This window comes from Acomys russatus, chromosome 25, assembly GCF_903995435.1.
Source record: "Acomys russatus chromosome 25, mAcoRus1.1, whole genome shotgun sequence".
Lineage (NCBI taxonomy): Eukaryota > Metazoa > Chordata > Mammalia > Rodentia > Muridae > Acomys > Acomys russatus.
Window position 1 is genome coordinate 26,461,022 of NC_067161.1, and position 22,518 is coordinate 26,483,539.

General features: G+C 44.3%; 1 protein-coding gene across 2 annotated transcripts in view; it reads left to right on the top strand.

The window, feature by feature from the left end:
• The window catches only part of Rnf145 (ring finger protein 145), a 39,648-nt gene extending 18,180 nt beyond the window's left edge, over positions 1 to 21,468 (top strand). For both annotated transcript variants that reach the window (XM_051167316.1, XM_051167315.1), the window contains 8 exons: positions 1,685 to 1,776; positions 7,582 to 7,817; positions 10,530 to 10,705; positions 12,491 to 12,631; positions 14,493 to 14,675; positions 16,950 to 17,097; positions 18,480 to 18,836; positions 20,947 to 21,468. In XM_051167316.1, the coding sequence (XP_051023273.1) occupies positions 1,685 to 1,776; positions 7,582 to 7,817; positions 10,530 to 10,705; positions 12,491 to 12,631; positions 14,493 to 14,675; positions 16,950 to 17,097; positions 18,480 to 18,836; positions 20,947 to 21,309 (1,696 nt within the window). In that variant the 3' untranslated portion in view covers positions 21,310 to 21,468. The remainder of the gene's footprint in view (positions 1 to 1,684; positions 1,777 to 7,581; positions 7,818 to 10,529; positions 10,706 to 12,490; positions 12,632 to 14,492; positions 14,676 to 16,949; positions 17,098 to 18,479; positions 18,837 to 20,946) is intronic.
• The last annotated feature ends 1,050 nt before the right edge of the window (positions 21,469 to 22,518 follow it).

The window sequence follows — 22,518 nt, forward strand, 5'->3', positions numbered from 1 at the left end:
GACAGATTTTGGTGCGCCTTTCAGAGGCATTGTTAAGTATTGATGGTGTGTGTGCTGTGTGCCTGCTTGCCCTCTCCTACCCTGCGACTACATAAAGTTGTCTGGCTGTTTGCAAAGATCACATCTGCGCCTCTTCAGAACTGATGTTTTTGGGGACCGCCTCTCACTTAGTCTTTACACACCAGGTGCCAGTCACACTCTCTCCTCACCAGGTGAGACAGCCAGCATGACAAAAGTCCCTTAGACAGTTGTTCTGGCTGACTAATGCTGACTGAAGTCTTTCCTCTTGAGCTTCTGGCTCTTTTCTTTGCGTATAAATGTGAGTACATTGTGTGTTAGAGATAATCATCAGAGGGTGATAAGGGAGGGTTGCTCCATAGCTCAAAGCCATAGTCACTTCCTTTTAATCATTCCCTAAGCTGTTCCTCGTCTTTTGAAGAAGATTAGTTTTAAATTTTGAATTTTGGCAGCCCTCTCCTGCTTGGTTATGTAAAGCTCATTACGAGCTGACTATGCTATACTAAAGGAATTCAACCTGATTGCCTAAGTGGAAGTAATTTCATGGAAAAAGTAAATACAGAATTTGAGTTTGTTAAAAAATATTCAAAGCATTTTAAGTATCTTAAAGTACAGTGAGTAAAACATTCAGCGGTTGAAGAAAACAAGGTAGAATTATTTTTTCACAAACTCTGCTTATTTAATATAAAAAATTTGGCTTGGCTATCTTGTAGCAGCCCCACACGACTTAGCAGATACTTAAGATGCTCTTTTGTGCCTCCTGCCTATATTTTCTGAGTATAAACAGTTCTCACATGAGTGCTTAAAGTTCACTATTTGTCTCCTTCTGAAGGAATGACATTTAGAAGGGGCTAACTGATCTGATACTTATCTAAAAATGGAGGTACTGGAACTGGAGAGGGGCTTCAGCTGTTAAGAGTGGGCACTCCTTGCTGAAGACCCATGATTGGTTCCTAAACCCACGTGTCTCATAACCACCTTTAACTCCCGCTCCCTAGGCGATCTGACGTCATTTTCTGGCCTCCCCAGGCGCGGCACTCGTGTACAGATAGATACACACATATACACCTCATTAAAAAAAAAAAAAGGAAAAGAAAGAAACCTTTAAAATGTAGGCATTATTTTTCTCTTCTTAGATATTTTCTTAGGTATCGTTCTCCTCATAAATCCTTTGTAGATTTGAAAGAATGGCTGTGAGGGATCAGCATACTATGAGGCAGTTTTCCAGCTCGCTTGTTGTTTTCTGATAGCTAGTGGAATAGTTGAGGACAGACCTTGGGGGAAATAAGACAGAAGTGGTGACGGGAGCAAGCCAAACTAGGAGGGCCCTGTCCTGTCATTAGACATTTTCTGGTCCTTAGTTTTTATAGACGATGTCTCAACACCTTTAAAGAAAAACAAAAACAAAAACCAGCTATCAAATATTGAGTAGGGGATGGAAAAAAGAAAAATCCCATAAAATACAGTTTCCACAGCCATCTCTGCTGAGTCAAGTTCAGTTCGGGTAAGCTGCACCTCTTTCCCTTGTGTGCAGGATAAAGTAAAGGCCTCTCTGTATATTTGTATGTAGGCTTTCCGGAGATGTCGAAAGAGAAGAGAGTTCTCCTGAGTAGGTGACTGAGGGCCTCCCCTCATACAGGACGTTCTCTTTACTGTTTTTCTTCAGGGACTACGTCAGGAGCGAACTGGAGTCTGCCTATGAAGGACCAATGTACTTAGAACCTCTCTCCATGAATCGCTTTACTACAGCCTTAATAGGTAAGTACTAAGAAGTAAAGGTGTTGGAACTGATCAGTTTTACCTTCTCACTGTAAAAAACTGACTCATAGTCATTTAAACATAAACTAAAATTTTGAGTGTGTTCATTGACTCACAAGATTAAGCTACTGTTTTGTTTTGGGTTTTTGTTCATTTGTACTTAGGGCTTTGTGCTCATTTCTTTTCTTTTGTTTTGGTTGTTTAAGACAGGGTCTCACATGTTTCCCAAACTCCTACCCTCCTCCCTCTGCTTCCTGGATTCTGTTCTCACAGGCAGAGTTGTGCCACACCCGGCTCTGCTAGAATTTTTGTACTTTTACTTTCCTTTCCCCCTCTCTCTCTTCCCTCCCCTGTTCCCCCCTCCCTTCTCTCCTCCCTTCCTCTCTCCTTCCTTCCTTGCTTTATTTTTGATAGCACCTCATGTGGCCCAGGCTGGCCTTAACTCACAGGTAGCCAAGGATAGCCCTGAGCTGCTGCTTCCCTCCCCGCCCCCAGGGACTGGTGTTTTACAAAGTACCGGGGCTTGAACCCAGGGATTTGTACTGGCTTATGTCAGATACCAAGAGTAATTTTGTTGTACAAAGAAACATACGGACAAAATGAAAGAAGCTGGACAAGCAGTTCTCCTTGCACAAAAGGTAGGACAGAGACCAGACCTGGCCAGCAAGCTGAGCACACCAGGGAGGAAGTGCAGGTGGTGGCTGTCTTCTCCATGGGCTGGGGTCTGATTGACATTTTTTGAAATTGGCTAGGTTTAAAAGAATCAGCACAGCTGGGTGTGGTGCTGAGCCCCTATTATCCCAGCATTCAGGCAGAGGCAGGCCAATCTCTTGAGTACTTTGAGGGCAATCTGTTCCACAAAATGAGTCCAGGACAGCCAAGGCGACACAGAGAAACCCTGTCTTGAAAAACCAAAACCAAAACCAAAACCAACCATCCAAAAGCAAAAACAGTACAAAGGAAGCTAAGGAAAAGGATGAGGTCTGGAGTCAGTGTTAGGATAGTGCAGCCAGGCCTTCTCAGGGGACAGGAGGTTTGTCGGGTGGAGAGATCAAAAGGTTAGCTTAATAGGTTGGAAATGCATGGAACTTAGGGCCATAATGAACAGAGTGCCTTATAGAAAAAACAAAACAACAAACAAACAAACTCATCACCCCACACACTATCAGGCACTCTACCAACCAAGCTTTGTCCCCGGCCCACCTTCATTTCCTCAGCCTACACATGCTCCCTCCCCCTCTCTCTTTCCCTTCCTCTCTCCCACTTTCTCCTTCGCTCCCTCCCTCCCTCTCTTCCTCTCATGTCCTTCCCATTCCTTCCTTTCTTTCTTCCTACTCCTTCCTCCCTCCTCCCCTTTTCATTCTTCCCTCCCTCTCTCCGTTTTCCCTTCCTCATTCCTTTCTTGCTGTATTTACTGAGTACCTGCTCAGTGTGGATGTGTGCACGAGTGTGTGCTGTGCACGCGTGCCCTGATGTGCGCGTGTGCATCAGAGGACAGCTTGCAGGAGCTGTTTTTCTCCTTCTGTCACATGGGGCCTGAGAGGCCAACTGAAGTCATCAAGTTTTTCACATAGATGTTTCTTATTATTTGTATTTATGATTATTTCAAAAATAGTTCATAGAGGCTTGTGGTTCTTTAAAAAATATCCGGGGAGATTAATTTTTAAACAGCTAGTCATTATTTTGAAAGACTAAAGTGAATTAGATAATGTTTCTGATTCACTTATTGCTGTTTGAAAGTGAGCATCCTATTGTCAGAAATAAAATCCTGTACGTGATTGAAGCAGAATGTTAAAAATAAAGTGCTGGCTTAAAAAGAAATAGACAGTCCAAAGTGAGCCACCTACCCCTACCATCCTGAGACCCCCCAACAGGAAGTGCAGGAACTGACTCTCAGACCACACCTCCTGTAAGACAATAGTAAAGAGAGGGAAACTGTCTGAAGAGCAAAAGGTCTTCTGATGTGATTGCCCAGCTCTTCGCACAGAGATGACTCAGAGATGGACCATGGAGAGAGCTGTGTATCTGGAAACTGATCCAGCCTGTATCAACTAAAGTTCTGCAGTCCAGAACTTAGCTACACGCGGCTTCCGCACATGGAAATGGTACTCTTCCACATTACGATGTGCTCTGTGTGCAGAGCACACTCAAGTTTTACTTAGTACAAAAGGGTATAAGACATCTGTTTAATCTCTAGTAAGTGCTAATTTAGGGTATGTTTGGTTATCTAAAATATATTGTTACTTGATCTTACCTCTTTCCTATTTTTGAAAGGAGGCTCCTGGGGGAAATGCACATTCTGTATGTAGCTCCTCTCCGCCTCCTGATGTGACATCCAAGGCCAGCAATGGGCCTGTTGAGCTTTTGAATGTGGAGTGAAAATTTCTTGCATGGTTTTCCCTTTGCAAAGGCAAAGGAAGCCTGGGGAAGGGTGGCGAGAACCCTGTCTGGGATTTTCAAAACTTGCTGGTGGTTCTTCCTTATCAGGCAGCGGGGTGCTTGAGGAAATCTTAGAGATGAGGACAGTCTTAGGAGGAAGACCAGTTTGGCCTGTTCAGTTCAAAGGGCACCAAAAACAACATGAGCTCAGCCACACTCCAAACAGGAGTTGACCCACTTCCACCACCACACCACAGAGTCACAGAAGGAGCCGCAGGCAGCGCTCTTCCTGCTCAGCCAGTTGTAGGTTGTTTATGTTAGCAGAGGAGGGGAGGCCTCAACTGTGTCCTCTCTCCAACCTCCTCCTCCTTCTCCCGTCTTTACCCCCCCTCCTTACCCTACTCTCTCATCTCCTTCTCTTCCCCCACCCTCCTCTTCTTCTTTTTCTGTTTCCATTTTTTGTTATGTGAGGCAGACTCTTTGCTCTGGTCCAGGCTGGCCTGGTTATATTCTTACTTAACTAAGGACTAGTTGGTGAGGATATAAAATGATATCCACGCTATATTAAAGTATTTGTCTTCTCATTGATTTTTAAAGTAAATATCTGCTTTTGTTTCAGTAACACTATATCTTTGGATTAGAGATACAGCTCCATGGTAGAACCTTTAGCCCAACAGAACAAGACCCTGGCTTCCATTCCCAGCACTGCAAAAAGAGAACTAAGAAATACACACAAAAGCAGCCATGGTGTGCTAAAAACCAACCACCACTCCCACCAAAAACCAAAGAAACTAACAACAACAAAACCCCAAAACAAACAAACAAAAAAACCAAAGACACTTAAATGTGCCATGATTTCTTGGAAGTTGCAACCTTCCTGGAGTTATTTCTCATTGTGGAATCCTGAATCCAGAGAGTACAGACTACAGGGTGATGTCAGCTTACCACCCTTACCCCCTGGCTTAGGCATCATAGAAGGACCAGCTCACTCCTGGAGTTGCAGGGGGATTCTGCTGTGACTTCCTTGCAGAAGCAGGGTAAATAGTCTTGAGAAAATGCCTTCTGCGTCATGGTCTCTGAAAGAAGGTATGGGAAGTGTCTGCAGTGCTGAAGTAAGCCCTGCCTGTGCTGGCCTGGATGCAGAAACTTCAGAGCTGGGGACGGGGAACTTTCTGTCACGCTGACCAGGGCAATACAGGTAGCACAGCACAGCACAGTGCTGAGCCCACTGAAGAGAAACAGGGCAGGGTGTCTCACCACCAAAGCACTTCCTTGCAGCTTTGGTTTTTCTGCTTTCACTTTCTGATTCTGAGTAATTTAACAAAAGCAATGCACTCATTCTCATCATCAGAAATAGGCTGATTTCATGATGAGAGTGAGCTTCCTCCTGCAGCTTCTCCCGGATGGCCCGTTGTCCCCAGACCTCCTTCAGTTCCTGATGACCCCTCCTTCCCTGCCGGGTGCTCTTCCTTCTGCAGAGCCACCTGCTCCACTGTGTGCATTCTTCTTTCCAGAGCTTTCCCTCTCTCTGCGTCTTCTCTTTCTTGTCTTTGAAGGAGTTGTGCTTTGGTTTTGCCTTCTGACTCATCAGCTCTGTCTCCAACCTGTTTCACATTTTAATTTTTGTTCTGTGTTCCTTCTGTCTCAGGCTGACTTGTCTTATTGGCTCTTTCTCGTCTCTCCTTTCTGTTTGTTTCTCAGATGAAGCATTTATGCTTTTGGAGGAAGGTTTTGTTATAAAAGCTCATCTGACGGTGTATGTCATAGCCCATAAGCTTTTTTTCTGTCACGCTTCTAGTGTACACCTGTAGTCCTGGTGCATCTGGGAAGACCCAGGCGAGAGTATCCTGAATTTAAAGTGAGCCTGGGTGACACAGTAAGACTGATCTACTTTGGGGATTTAACCTAAGCTAATATTAGGAAACATTCGCAGTTTAAGCTTGCTGAAGTATATTATAAAAATACAAGTGTATATGCTTATTCCTGCAAGTAATTCATAATTATGTGACTTGGAGGAAAGGCTAAATGTCAAACATACTCAACATAATGCGCCTCACAGTGACAACAATAACTGCTGTGGTGTAGACCTGTGCTAACAGTGTATAAAGTGAAGAAGTTGATTGTAAATCAGTTTAAACACTCTGATCATTACACGACATAGCGGTGTATACTCAGGGGCTGGAGAATGTTGGTTCAGGGGTCGAGAGCACTTGCTGCTTTTTCAGAGGACCCGAGTTTGATTCCTAGCACCACATCTCGCTGCTTACTACAGTCTTGTAAGTCTAACTCCAGCTATAAGGGTTCTGACTCCCTCTTTGGCTCACTCATGCGCACGCGTGCGCGCGCGCGCGCACACACACACACACACACACACACACACACACACACAGACACAGGTATGTGAACATGCGCGTAACACATAAACAATAAAGTAAAAAAAAAAATTTTGAAGCAGCCAAGCTACTACTATCTACTCATATACAGAGTAACCTGGACAGGTAATGAGTATGTGCGTGCTGTCACACAGTGAGCATCACAAGCTGTTGCGCAGTACGCTTCATGTTCAACTTTCTTGGTGGTTGGGTAGCTGCTAGGGCTGCTGTGGGTGGTGGGAGCAGAAGAGACTGAAGGGTTTTGCCCTCTCGCTGCACTTCTTCCAACCATGACTGTGTTCATCCTCAGCCCTCTGAGAAGACCCAAGTGTGCAAACTTCTCAGCCTTAACTCTCAGGATCGGTGATTTGGGAGGTTCCATGGTTTAGTTAGAGATTGAGTGCCTCAGAGCAGTTGGCATCTTGTCGAGGAGGGGTGATGGCTGGACAGCCTTTATCTTGGGCCTTATGCTTTTATGTGTAGTGCAGAATACTCAGTACCAAATATCTTTGAAAGAGAAACTGCGTGAAAAGCAGCAGCTGAGTTGCTGTGACATTGGAGTCGATGTTTAAAAATCCTTTCTCTGTTGCTCAAGCCATCACAAATGTGATTAAGAACTATAGTGAGTTATTTTTTTTTTTCCTGAATTATCTTTAGGGAGTAAGTATTCTAAGTTCACAGATCATGCAAATATGTAATTGCATCCAGATGCAATTAAAATCTGATTTAAAATATTGTTCCAGGGTCTTCAGACTTCTTCCAAAGTTATCAAAAGCTATGTTATCCGTAATCTTTTTTGTTCTTTTACAGTGTGTGTGTGTGTGTGTGTGTGGTGTTGGAGAGACTTGCGGGGAGAGGTAGGCACACTGATGTCTGAGGACAATTTGCTTTGGGAATTCTCTCATCCCACCGTGATGGCCAGAGGATCTAACTTAGATCATCAAGCTCGACAACAAAGCTGGCCCTATAGTGTCATCATCGTCATCATAATCCGTTTGCTTTTCTTTGTGGGTCCGAAGGCTCAGGATTAAATGCCGTCTGCTCCCCATTTCAGGTCAGTTAGTGGTGTGCACCCTGTGCTCCTGCGTCATGAAGACAAAGCAGATCTGGCTCTTCTCAGCGCACATGCTTCCTCTGCTGGCACGACTCTGCCTTGTCCCTCTGGAGACCATCGTCATCATCAACAAATTCGCTATGATTTTTACAGGATTGGAAGTCTTGTATTTTCTAGGGTCTAATCTTTTAGTACCGTATAACCTCGCCAAGTCAGCGTATAGGGAGTTGGTGCAGGTAAGAGCACTGGGCACATGCGGGCTGGTACATTTTTCTGTGAAGACTTGTTTACTTTCATTCCAGCTGTGGCTGGTGGTGACACCTCCCCACAGCTTAAAGTATACTCTCTTCTCACCATGTTGGGAGCAGCCAGTTCACTGCTAGGAGGAGGGAATAAAGGAATAATTGTCTGGGCGCAGAGTGTTCGGGCTCCTACCCCAAGGCTGCCCTTGACCTGTATGCCTTGGCGTAGTCACTTCTCTGTACTCTCTGGTGGGGTAGCTGTGAGGTTCAGGCAAGCTCTGTGCCAGGCAGGGAGTATGCATTATGTCCTGGCTATTATACTAAAGAATGAAAATAAGAAAAATCAAATACCCAACAGGCAGGCCTCCTCTGACTCTAGTCTTCCTGTGTTGGCAGTTTCTTCCCTTTGTTCACCTAGCCTGTTTAAACTGGGAAGCTAGGAGGCTTGAAGTTCCGGTTTGCCGGCCTGAGTTTAGAAGCATTGTCTAAGGCTGCCACAAGGAACATGCTGCTTGTGATTGCCTTCTCCTCCTCTTAGCCTTTGCCCCAGGACGGATGATTCCCAAATTACACATTTAGAGAAGTGCTTCTGTTTGATCCAATTGATAAATGTCATGGTAAATGAAGAGACTAGTCTGTTCTCTTTCACCTCTTGGCTGTGTGTGGGACTCTCATGTACAGGAGACTCTTACATGGACCGGACCAGATTAATACCCCTTGGGGAGAGGTGCTGTCATGTGATCTCCCAGCAGATCTTGGAGTACTATTCTTTAATCCCTGGGCCTTAGCCTGATTCTCTCCTCTTTCCTCAAACACAGTCAGTAACTTGGGTGGTCTCCCAGAAGTAGAGGTTTCAAAGAAGAGAGATTTGCACACACTCAGTGCAGAGCTACCTCATGGGGAAAGGCTGTGTTTGTATTCAGGAATGGGGGGGGGTGGTCAACTCAAGACCTGCATTTTATCTTCGGTCATTGTGGTGTGGAGCAATTCTGGTTTATATCAGAGAGTGGCCATTTTGTAAACCTTTATTTACATTAAATATTTAATGGCCATAAGATAGTGTCTCTATTTCTCAAGGTCATGGTCGCTCCACTGGTTGCTATGTGAGTCACATATCACTAGGGTAAGATGGGTGAACATACATTATAGGTTATAAAATTTGTGACTTGAGAATTGCCTAAGAATTGGATTAGCAAGAAATGGAAAATGTCAGGCTTTTATGTGATCTGTTCTTGAGTAGAAAAGAGGCAGCCTGCTGTCTACTTGTGATAGGTTGGCCTCTAACAGTAATGCTAGCTAAACAGTTTACGTAGATATTTTCTAAATGGGAAGAATAGAAATTAATTGTGACTAATTTATAGAAAAGAATATTTCACTGATGAAAATTTAAGTGTAGGAAAATAGTAAGTGTGAGGCTGGAACAATGACTCTGCAGTTAACAGAGCTTAGTGCTCTTGCATAAGACCCAGTTCAGATCCAGCACACACGTGTGTGTGGTAGCTCACATACCTGTAACTCCAGTTCCAGGGAATCTGATGCCCTCTTGTGGCCTTGGGGGCCCCTGCATGTGCACGGTACTCACACTCATGCAAGCTCACACACGTACACATACATTTTGGGGGCCAAAGCTGAAAGTGAGTGTGAGTATATTTTAACATCAGACCTCAAGCTCTTTGTATTTTATTGAAATTTCCCAGCTTCACATCAAGAGATGCCTTTGGTTGCTGAGTTAAGGGTTGGTAGGCCACCTGTTCCAGTGCTGCTAGCTCACCTGGGTCTCGTGTCTGACCTAGGGACTCTGGGAGCTTGCTTACATGTTTTCTCTCAGATGTACTCCTCAATAATCCATTTAGCAATGAATAATTCCTGTTAAGAGATTTAAGAGTGATGCTTTATAAACTGGGAAACTTTGTGAGCTCTGAGGTTGGTAGCTTTTAAAGATGTACCCTTTTCTTGGTAGTAATGAATTCGGCACAGCAAATAACTTGAGAATGGTGCTTAATGAACATGTGGGAGGAGCAAGGGGAATCTGTCAATGGAAATTTATGCTAATAAGTCACCTTCCCTCCTAATGAGGACAACAGAAATGAAGGACTCTGTTACAGCTGTGACATTCATGAATAATCCCTGAGCAATTCCTTTTTAAAAGATTTATTATTTAATTTATATGTATGAGTGTTTGTTTGCATGTATGCTATGCACCGCCTGTGTGTCTGGTGCCCTTGGAAGCCAGAAGAGGGCATTAGATCCCCTAGAAATGGAGTCACAGAAAGTTGTGAGCTGCCGTGTGGTTCTGGGAATGGAACCTGGGTTTTCTGGAAGAGCAGCCAGTGTTCTTCACCTCAGAGCCATGTCTTTAGCCCCACTCTCCACCCCGTTTCCTTAATCAGTATGGTTTTCACACTCATTCCGGTTATCTTGATTAGATATGAATGTAAACCAGATTTCTTCAAAACCTCCATTGAGGTGTTTTGCTTTGCATCCGCCCACCTTCTCTCTCAGATCCTGGGGCAGTGTGCTATTGCCAAGCCAACCCGTGCACACATGCCACGTGTGAATAGGAATGTGGAACCCAGTACATGTGAAATGGTTGCTTATTCTGCATCCACCTTGAGGGAGTTGAGTGGGAGCAAGCCTGCAGGAGGAAGGAGCTGCTTAACTTGAAGGACATGAGATCTAAGGCAGCTTCATCTCTCTCCTCTTCAGGTAGTGGAGGTGTATGGCCTTCTGGCCCTGGGAATGTCCCTCTGGAACCAGCTGGTGGTCCCCGTGCTCTTCATGGTCTTCTGGCTTGTGTTGTTCGCTCTTCAGATCTACTCCTACTTCGGCACCCGAGATCAGCCTGCATCCCGGGAGAGGCTTCTCTTCCTTTTCCTGACAAGGTAGTTCACCCTCGGGAGAGAACATGGGCCCAGGAAGTCAGGTGTGCGGGCTACTTTTAGCAGTGTCACAGGGCTGTATTTCATAAAGCTAGGCTTTTCAGCCGTGGGGGCCAGGTCTGGCAGGAAAGGGATGTGTGGACTGAAGTGTGGTGGGGTGTACAGTTGCCGTGGGGACCAGGGTACAGCAAGTGACTTGTGGATATGTCACTAAAATGACGGTCCTGTTGAGTGTTTAGTGCATGCACATGCTAAGCACTTTCCCTCCCATTTAGCCTTTCCAGCTACCTTGAGGGACAAGGACCTTTACTGCCATTTTCTATTTATAGTGAGGAGACTGCGGGAGAGCATCTCCCTGGTAACACTGTGACAAGAGGCATAGTTGTCACTCAAACTCAGTCTCAGTTCAGCACCTGTGGCTGTCCTGTGTACTTGGACCATATCTTCATAGTCTTCATGTTTTGCTTAGTACTGAGATAATAAAATAATTGGTAAAATGACTGTATCCTAAAACTGTACTGTTCAGCCCCAAAGAATTCAAACACCTGTGTTCATGTATGTGTTGGGGTGTGCAACGTGTGTCAGTGTGCACATGCAGAGAAGGGTGCTGGATGTCCTGCTGCACCATTCTCTGCCTTGTTACCTTGAGACAGGGTCTCTAGCTGAACCTGGAGCTAGGCTTGTAGTTGGCAGGACGTAATAGTCATCCTCCTGTCTCTGCTTCCCCTTTCCCCTCCGTGCTGGGGTTACAGGTGCACACAGCCACACCCAACACTTTATGTGGGCGTTGGGATCTGAACTCAGGTCCTGTGTGTATGTGTGTGCGCACGCGCTCATATGTATGCTTAGGTGTGCACTGTAAAAATGAGGTATTTTAATTACTAGTAGCTTCTGTAAACATGTGATGTTAACAAAACCAGATACATTTTAATGACCAGTTCAATATTAAATAAGCTTAATGTTTATTTTTATGTTAATCAAAGTTTGATTTTTTTTTTTTTTTTTTTTTTTTTATTAAAATTGTAACAGTCTTTAAATGATCTTGAACTCTATCCCTGGGTAGGCTTGTAAAGTAGCTGTTGAAAGTGAAATTCTTTTATCTATACCCAAATTAAATTAAAATTTGCTGCCACTATGGTGAGGTTGACACTGCTGTACGTGTGTGGTGACTGGGTGGTGACAGGCCCTTGCTCGATAACGATTGGTCAGGTTAGGAGTTTGACATGAGACGTACTTGTCTTCTCAGCTCAGAAGGCTGAGCTCTTTGACTGGCCAGCAGTTGCCATAACTGCAAGTTACTTTGGAATATTTAGCATCATGGGAAACCATATGGTTGTGGAGGTGTGGCTGAGATACTCTTTGAAATTTCCTGCATTTGAAGGTGATAGATAATAAAAAGTAAACACCTTGCTGAGATATGTTACTGCATACTAGATATTTGCTGAAGAGGTAGAAGATTTTTAGTTTAGAATGGCAGGAGGTAAAATGGCTTAAATTATTTATGGTTGCCAGGCATGGTGGTATACTCCTTTAATCCCAGCACTCTATAGGCAGAGGCAGGTGGATCTCGGAATTTCAAGCACCCAAGGGTACATAGTGAGATCCTGCCCAAATAAATAACTAATAAAAGCAAAATGAAAAGTTAACTTGTTTCTGGGGTGATGGGTGAAACTGCTCAAGCTTGGCTCTACACGACTATTGATGATCTAATCAAACTCTAGATGTGTAAAGGGTTAAGATGTTTTTCCTACAAATAGAGAGCTCAGCCTGCCCCTTCTCGCCCTCCAGCATTGCCGAGTGCTGCAGCACGCCCTACTCCCTTCTGGGCTTGGTCTTCACCGTGTCTTTTGTTGCCTTGGGCGTTCTGACACTATGCAAGTTCTACCTGCAGGGATACCGAGCCTTCATGAATGATCCTGCCATGAACAGGTGAACTGCTCACTTACGGTCCGAACCTTAACTGTAGTAATGGTCGTGAATGTCTTTGATTTTTTTTTTTTTTTAGAGAAATTAAAGTTTATAGGATTTAAAAAAAATTAATGGCAATATTGGGACTGAAGTAACTTAATTCCAATTCTTAAAATATATACATATGTATTATGACAAATATTGGATATTGTGCTTTTCTAGATTTTAAGAATTCAGAAAGCTTGCTTTTCCCATTTGAAGCATGTACTCTGTTAAAATCTGATTTCTATTTGATACTTTATTTTAAGGACTTTGTGTGTGTGTGTGTGTGTGTACATAATTTATTAGTAAAACTTATAAACTATCAAAGGATGACTTCTTGACTGATGAAAATGCAGAACAATTAACCTTTCTTCCTAACTGAACATCCTTGGAGAAAATCCCAGATACAAGTATCATAATTCTGCTCCTAAAAGCTTCAGTCTGTAATTAAAAAAAAATTTTATATGCATGGTCTGTGTGACATGTATATGTCTGATAACTAAAAAGGGCAGAAGAGGGGTCTGTCCCCTGGGCCTGGAATGATAGACAGTTGTAGGCCACCATGTGTGTTCTGTGAGTTGGTCCCTGGTCCTCTGAAAGATAGGTCAGTGCTCCTAACCACTGAGCCATCCCTCCAGCACCATCTGTAAATGTTTTCACAAAGGTACAGCTAGGGTCAAATCATCATTTCTAATACAAGAGCCTTTGATATCACATCCAATTATTCAAATTCCTCTATAGGATTTTTTAATACTTTGCTCAAATAAGATTCAAATAAGACCCATGTTGTACTTGACCTGTTTTTAAAGCCTCCTGAATACTTATATTCCTGATGTTTCTTATTTTCCTACGGTATTTTATTTGTTGAAGACATGAGGTCACTGGCCCCATAGCTTTTCAGAGTTCTGGTCTTGCTGGGTGCCTATGCAATGTTAAATAGCATATCTCACTGTTGCTGTGTTTTCTTTTACCATAATTTTAATTTTGTATAGGTCATCTGTAAAGTAAATTCTTACCAGTAGGATTATTAACCTGACTGGTTTGTACATTATACCTCAGTATTCACTGATTTATTAGCAGGTTTTCCCCATAAAGACTTTACCTGTGTACATTTTCTCAAAACTATTGTGCTCCCTTTCTTGCACATTTCATTGTACAATGCAGTGTCTTCACACTTCGAACTGTTTTCTCATGATTTCAAAATGAAAAATTATGTCTATCATATCTCATTTGTGTGAGTTGTTTTTTTGAACCAAACCAATAGAATATCATAAAGTCTTGTGACCTGGTATATATTATTCCACATGAAAACTAAATTACAAGAGTTGTCTTTGTGTATTCTGTCTACTGTGTATTATCTTTTTTAAACGATATTTTCTTCTCCAAATAGAGGAGAAAATATTTTTTCTCCAAAACAAATTTTTAAAATAAATACCTTTATGTGTGTGTGTGTGTGTGTGTGTGTGTGTGTGTGTGTGTGTGTGAGACCAGTAGATAACTGATGCTGTAAATCTTCAGACTCCATTGGCTCTCTGTGAGTTGCAGCAGGAGTTGTCTCATTTACTGTCTGCTTTATTTATTTTATAAGTTCTTCTCTTTCTTCTATTTGATGCTATGCTAACGGTGTCCCTTTGAACATATGAGGATGTGTGTACATCAACGTGTACCGGCTCACTGCTGCAGTGGAACATGCAGTCACTTTGTACACAGATAGATTTAGCCTGAAATGTCAGAATAGGTTTTAAGATATGCAGTCAGCTGACAAAGCCTTTGAAGTGTGGTCTTGGAATTCAGCGATGGCTGGAATATGAATTTACTTCTGCACATGTCTGCCTGACAGGGGCATGACAGAAGGAGTCACCCTCTTGATCCTGGCGGTGCAGACGGGGCTCATAGAACTCCAGGTGGTTCACCGTGCGTTCCTGCTCAGCATCATCCTCTTCATCGTCGTTGCCTCAATCCTGCAGTCCATGTTAGAGATCGCAGATCCCATTGTTTTGGCGCTGGGAGCATCTAGAGACAAGTAAGGAACACCATCATCTTCTCTGATTCAGTTAATGTCATCTCCTCCCACATACTGCCTGCAGACTGGAGGATCGTTTAAAGGTGACAAATGGATGCAAACTTGCTGTTCACTTGGGTGTTTACTTTTCGACAGGAGGTTTTTGACATTGTGTCTTTGTTGTTTGTGTGCATGTGTGTATGTTGAGGCCAGAAATGGGTGCTGGGTGTGTTCCTCAGTCATTGTCCACCTCACTGACTAAGGCAGAGTCCGACTGAACCAGAGCTTCAGGATTGAGTTACTCTAGTTGGCCCACTTGCCTTGGCCAGTCGGCCCTTCGTCTCCTGAACACCGTGAACAAAAGCAGCCGCCCCGCATGGACCTTGGGGATCTGTACTGTAGTTCTCAAACTTATACAGCCACGCTTTAGCCACTGAGGCGTCTCCTCAGCCTCTATTTCACTTTCCTAACTGGTTTTGGCTTTCTCTTTAGGATTTCTATAGTTAAAAGTCATATCAGCAACTATGAAGAAAGAAACTCTTCTTCAGAGAAATTTAATGTACTTTGTATTTCAGGTTTTGATGTCTAAGAGCAACACAGTAAATGTATGACATAATGTGTGATTTTACCCTATGTAATGCTAGTTAAAGGTGACAAAGCATTATGGGAAAGCACAAGTGAAGAAGAAAGGATTGGGTTCATAAACACAGGTTCTTAGAGAATTGCAGCCTCCTTTGGTGGTGTTTTAGTAAGTTGTAACATCTGCAGGGATGATCTAATAGAGATTCTTGATACCATATGGGACCAAGTAAAAGTAGGAGCTGAATCTGTGTATATCTAGTATTAGGAAAATTTAAATGATATCTAATTTTATTATTTAAAAATAGTGTGTATTCTTCTGTGAGGTGAGTGCAGGTATGCATTCATATGTGTGGAGGCCAGAAGTTGAAGTTGGATCAGAATGAGCATGTGTGTTTGTGTCTGTCTGTGTATGTGTCTGTGTGTCAGAGGTTGATACTGGGTTAGGGTCTCTTACTGAACCTCGAGCTCACTGACTGGCTGGAGTCACTGTCTGTCTAGTCTTGAGGCTCCTCTTGTCTCTACATCTGCTGCACTGAGATTACAGACATGCTGCCGAGCGCTCTAACGACTGAGCTGATGAAGCAGAGGCTGTAGCCCTAGAAAAAATGTTTAAGACCTAAAACTCAAACTATTATTTCTTCAAAGACATTGCTTTGCATACTGGGATGCAAAATACTTGGTGTAGTGGTAGAGGACTTGGCTTAGGAGGTTTGGAGCCTTTAGCTCAATACCTGGCACCTAAAACAACCACACCAAACTAATGATATTATTTTGGCTTGTAGTTCATACAAGAAAGTCCATAAAAGACTGGTTAAAATTCTGTATCACTATTTTTTCCCAGCATTTTACCCACATTTTGATGATTGGTTCTATCTTTGGAGTTATTGCTTGGAGAAAGCAGTCTCTTGGGAGGTAGAATTGTGAGAGCAGATTTGTAAGATAATTCAAATTAGTATTTTAATTACAGTTTGTCTGCTTTGCTTCAGTGCACATCATCTACATGGGCAAACATTTTGTAAAGTTCTCTTAAAGTACTGTAGCTGAAAAAGTCCGGTCAGTGTTGCTCCAGGTCTTAGTCTCGGTGCTGGAAGTTAACTATACTTCCTGGGGATTTGGTCTTGAAGTTCAAGGGGGACTCAGGTAAAGAGCCATTGCCCAGAGATAAAAATCAGGGTGCTTTGACCTAGCTACATTCGATACTTTGTTGCTTCTGAAGGTGTCTTTTTAAGAATACATTAATTAATTCTGCATATTAATGGAAATGCTAGAACACTGGAAAGTTTCTAAAAGATGAGGGAAAAAAAGTCCCCTGCTTGCAATACAAGCGCTGACCAGCAGGTGTGGTTCTGTGTCCCTTCAAGATGGTGAACCAGACTTGTTCCTTCCTTTACCAGACCTTAGGGGAGAAGCCTTGCCTCGGGTCTAGGCCGTCATTTGGAGTTGGTACTCGTGGCTGCAGCAGCATAGCTGAGACAGAAGCTGCCCTCAGCTGTGGGAGGAAAACAGAGGTGGACTATTAGGTGCTCCCTACCCTCAGTGGTCCTCGGTAGTAAGTGGACAGCAGTGGCTACAGTGAGTGGGAACAGTCACAAGAGACCAGTAACTCACCCGGAGTGAGTCAGAATGAAGGAGCAGCCGTCGTACTCTCCCCACTCTGCGGAGGAAGCAGTTAGTGAAGGGCTTGACTCTAAGAGACTCTTGTGTCTTGTCCAGGAGTTTGTGGAAACACTTCCGCGCTGTGAGCCTCTGCTTGTTTCTCCTCGTGTTCCCTGCATACATGGCCTACATGATCTGCCAGTTCTTCCACATGGACTTCTGGCTTCTCATCATCATCTCCAGCAGCATCCTTACCTCCCTCCAGGTGAGCTTCACACTGACTCTGGGCCACCTGCTTGCTTGTAGTTCTTCCTAGGGGAGGAGCCGGAGCTTCTCCAGATGAGTGAGGGCTTCAGGCGGCCATCGCTTCGCTGTCGACTAGAGCGTAGTGCGTTTATGTGAGCCAAGTGGGTTGTGAAAACCTCAATGATTATAAGCACGAAGCTCGCACACCATCAAGACACTTGTTTTAGTGAGTGCTGCCTATTCGTGTGCTCTCCATTTGTGGGAGTGAGATAAACGTTTTGCTTTGCTTTTATTGTGGTGAAAAAGATTGTGTGTAGAGTCAGCCAGCTGGACTGGGTTTAGGTGATCCCAGTCTTGTTGGCAATATCTGCTTCATGATAGTTATGAGCCAGTGAACACACACCACCTTCTCTCAGTCCAGACTGAGCAGGGTGTTGACTTCGGACATGTCATTGTCAGAGGTTTTTCACAGCCAGTCTGCTCTGGTGCGTGTCAGCCCTGACGTCCACAGGGAACACAGTGCCCCCTGCCTTCCAGCGTCCTCACGCTGACTCGGTGCTGGCTCTGTGTGGGGCCCAGGGCTCAAGCTTGTTTCTCCTAGACAAGCTGTTCGCTGGAGCATTGGGGCTGCCTGCCTTCCATCACCGCCTACTTTCCTGGCCTTGAGAGGCTGCCTTTTGGCATTGGGAGGCCTAGAGGCCTGCTTCTGTATTTCTGACGCCATCTTGGCAAAAGGTGCATTAAAAAAAGAACAATGTAATTAAGCCTTTTGCTTTTGCTTTTCAAAATGGTAATAATACAGAATTATCTTATAAATCCTAAGCTGATAAAAAACCATAGCACTGAAGTATCCTGGAGCATGTTAATGGGCCTTTCCAAGTAAAGGCCTACTCAAAACTCACACAATGCACAAACATGATATATGCATAAACATACATAGCTAATGTATGCACCATACAGACATGTATTTCATACATATGAACAGCCTTGACCACACATAGCAGGCCTATTGTGCTCATGGAGGACTGCTGCCAGTCAGTAAGAGGTAGAAGGAAATGGTCCTGGGCATGGTGCTTTCAGTGCTGGTCCTTGTACAAGTGAAAGCTTTGGAGGAGCAGGCGGATGAGGAAGGTCAAGGGGAAATTGACCGGGTAGGGTGCGCCTGAGGAGACTGGCTCATCGAATCATTTTAAGAATGCTGCTTTTGAAGTTGTGGCATCTGCTGGGTCAGTACCTGGTACTGTCACCTGCACATACAGCCTTCCCTGGGTACACTTGAGATTTTAAGTACAGTACCCTAAAAGAACCAAGAGTGTGTTATCATCTTAAATGTAGGGAGAATTTTTTTCTTTTCATCACATTCTATCTTAATATACATAATTCTCCCTCCCCCACCCCCAGGTTCTGGGAACACTTTTTATTTACGTCTTATTTATGGTGGAGGAATTCCGCAAAGAGCCTGTGGAAAACATGGACGATGTCATCTACTACGTGAACGGCACCTACCGCCTGCTGGAGTTTCTCGTGGCTCTCTGTGTGGTGGCCTATGGCGTCTCAGAGACCATCTTTGGCGAGTGGACCGTGATGGGCTCCATGATCATCTTCATCCATTCCTATTACAATGTGTGGCTCCGCGCCCAGCTGGGCTGGAAGAGCTTCCTCCTCCGCAGGGACGCCGTGAATAAGATTAAGTCTCTCCCCATTGCTACAAAGGAGCAGCTTGAGAAGCACAATGACATCTGTGCCATCTGTTACCAGGTGACCTGCTCAGAGGGAGCCGCCGGGTGGGCTCGCTGGGGTGGCCCTGGGCAAGCACAGCACGAACCAGTTTCAATGTAAATTTTCAGGCACAATTAACTTCTGGACTTGGAAAAAAAATGATGGGGCTCATAGATTAGATTATTAAAGACCTAATATAAATATAATCCATTTTTTATGTCTAAGTTCAGTTTTAATATAGTCTTTCAAGTTCTAATTATTACTGTTTTCAACATTACTGCTCACCCATAAATAAAGGAAAAACAGGTTAGGCGTATTTTATATTTACTGCTGACTACACACACAGACACAATGGTCACATACGTGTATGATTGAATATACCCTAGCTACCAGGAGTCAGCGGCTTCTGAAAAGTGGTGTGCCAAGATTTTGATGCTTCCTAATATCTTCTGGGTGGGGAGAAGTGTCTGGACTTAATGCCAGTGGCAAATGAACACGGCTCACTATCACAGAGTTTCAGTCGTGCGGGGTCTGGGGAGTGCCGGAAGAGGCAGCCGATGAGAGTGCTGCTGAGGAAGGACAGACTGCCTGCCGTCCATATGGCTCTTGCTGCGTATCGAGATGATGGCTGCCCTATAGTACAAGAAGTCTTAAGAGAGCTTGAGACATTCTGGAAATCTATAAAGCCTAGAGTTGGGTCCCAGTCCCAGTCACCTGTCACGGGGACTGAGCAGCAGCACTTAGCATTAAGCTACACTGGTGGAGGTGTGGGCAAAATTACCTGGCAACAGCTGCAACCAGGCCCCATGTAAAAATCACTGCGAGTGTAGGCTGGTGGCAGATAGCTACAGATAGTGGCAGTGTGTGTGTGCAGAAATGTTTTTCCTGCTGGGCTGCCTTGTAGCTCAGATTTTGTGGGTAGGTGTTTATGTGTGTGTATATATAAAACTACCAGTGGTATACTTTTTTCCCCCCACAGTAACATAAAGCTTCCACTTTTTAAAGGGTATGCTAGCCAACTCTTGAGTACTAAGGCAGGCATGTGGCCCAAAGCCTAGTCCCTGCCCATAATCCTCTTTGTCCCTGAAGTGGATTCCATGTCTTTTGTAGCCTCTTCATGCCCAGAACAAAGCACAGAAAAGCCAAGTTTGGTGCAGCCAGCTTCTACAGCCAGTCTCTAAATCTCCTGTGTTGGGGTCTGAGAGTCCTCTTTTTGTGTCCCCTGTTGTCACATCACTTTTTTTTGAAGTGCTGGAACTACCTGCTGCTCACACATGGAATACAGGAGTGGAGTTGCTTAGCTTCCTGGCTGGCTGCTTTTTGTGTGGATGGCTCCCTGCTTCAGAGTTGCAGCACCCCCCCCTCTCCACCCCCCAGTGTTACCAGTTCTTGGCAAGGAATTTGGGGGATGTTCACACTTCCTTGTGGATGTTAAACTGGTTGAAAAATCCAGGAATTGTACATTCCTGTCTTAGGCCCTCCCTCTCTAAGGAATACTAATACCAAAAGAGGGTGTCACTCTTCCTGTTTGTCAAACTTGAGTTCCTGAAAGCCACATGAGGGACTTGTTGAAAGTATAGATTTATGGGTCTGGGTTCAAGTTTTCTAACTCAGTAGGTCTGGAACAGCCCAGGAATGGTATGAAACTCTGAGGAGCGCTGGCTTGCACAGAGCAATGTTAAGTGTCTGTACACTGGCTCTGATACAATTGCCACTTCCTTGCCAACACTCTGGTGTTCTGTGGCTGAGTTTTGTCTCCTTGCATAAAGTCTCATCATGGAGTAGTCTGTAGCTGCATTGGTGCACAGTTGTGGAAAAGCCCTGTCTGCATTAGACTTTCTGACGTTATAATTATTCTTGTCTTGTACCAATGGCTGACATCTTTGTACAGCACACTGCAACCTTTGCATTTAGTGTTTAGAATACAGTTTCTTCCTCACTTTGGGTTTTGCTCCACTTTGTCTCACCGTCCACAGTGGCTCTTACATCTCTGTGTAAGGCACCTCTGATGGCAGCTTTATTAGCAAAGCCAGATAATTGTCAGAGTTTCCATTTGTGCTGCAAAGAGATGTTGAAGTCAGACCTCGTAGGGCTGGTAGCATTAAAATGGTTGATGTTTCTGAGGATCCTCTTTTGGCCTTTCTTTTAGGACATGAAATCTGCTGTGATCACGCCTTGCAGTCATTTCTTTCATGCAGGATGTCTTAAGAAATGGTTGTACGTCCAGGATACCTGCCCTCTGTGTCACTGCCATCTCAAAAACTCCTCTCAGCTTCCAGGACTGGGGACAGAAGTGGCCCCACAGCCTCCTGCAGGGGCTGAGCAGAACGCTGTACGTCAGGAAGGTCCTGAGCCGCCGGACCATGAGCGGCCACCAGGGCCAGGGACACAGGAAGGTTCTGGGGACAGTAGTGAGCACAGCAGAAGCTCAGCCAGCCAGGAAGGGCCTGCTGACCCCGGAGAGGATCCTCGGAGCACAAAACGTGATGCGTGCCCTGTTGAGTCCGCCTAGAGGAGAGACAGCCTTGGAGCTCCGTACTGTGGAGAAGGCCGCCCAAGGGGGAGTCCACACTCAGATCTGAGGAGTGAACATGGGACAGGATGAGGCAGGAATGTGACATTCCACGGATCTCCTCCAGGGGCACTCAGTGGGCACCATGCGCTCTCCACCCCACTTTGTGTTGTAGGAGGAATTTTGCAATGCACAGTAATCAAAATGTATTTATACGTTCTATGCTGATGTTTTGTGGAGGTTTGCCAAGAAAATTTCAACCTCAGCAACTTGAGGAGCAGCCCCTGAATGAAATCAGGTCTGAGTGTTTGACGGGCTAAGATGATGAAGATGTGGAGGTCAGCGTGGGAAGAGGAAGGCTGAGGTGGAGCTGGCTTTTCCCTTTTGGTGGGCACAATTGCTCTGGTCATAAAGTGTGGGTAGTGACCAGCGCTTTTCTCTGCTCCCCTTTCCCTCAGTTGATTGGAACCACCAAACGATTCTGGAGTTTTCTACAGCTCTGCAGTGAAGTCAAGGATGTAGAAGCATTGACTGCACTCTAAGATGGAGGCTCGCCTTCATCATGACGTGCTTCAGAGAAGGGGGGGTGGGCACTGGGCCTTGCGGGTGCATTCACGTCTCCTGAGACTCTTGAACTTGATGCTGGAGTCCTCATTACTTTGATGTATATGGAACTTTTGTTAATATATCGTATACTTTGTTGGCTGTGTGAAGTAAACTAAAACTCTAGTGAACACTTTGGAGTCCACTTTAACAAAGGAGGCCAAAGTGGGAGGGGCTTTAGGGCACTGATAAAGGCCCTGAGTGTACTGTTCAATCCTGTGTAATGTTTAATTCTCGAAACTGAATCAAAAGCAGTGTTAAATTATGGCAACGCCTGCATTTTGGGAATGAGTACTTAACTGTATGATCCCACTCTGCAAATGCCACTTTTGAAGCTGTTAATACACTTTGCACACTTTCTTTGACAAGGATGTGTCAGATTTAAATTTTTACATTCATCATGGCTACAGGTAGAACTGGGGAGGGGGGAATGTAATTTTTTATGGGATTTTGATATGAAAAGAAACTAGTCATTTATTTATACAATAAGCTTGGCTCAAAAAAAAAAGTGTATTTCAGACTTGGTATTTCTAATGTGGGATGTGGTTTTCTTTTGTTTTTAGTAGCAAATTTGGATGTAGACTGACAGACATAGCTGAATGTCTT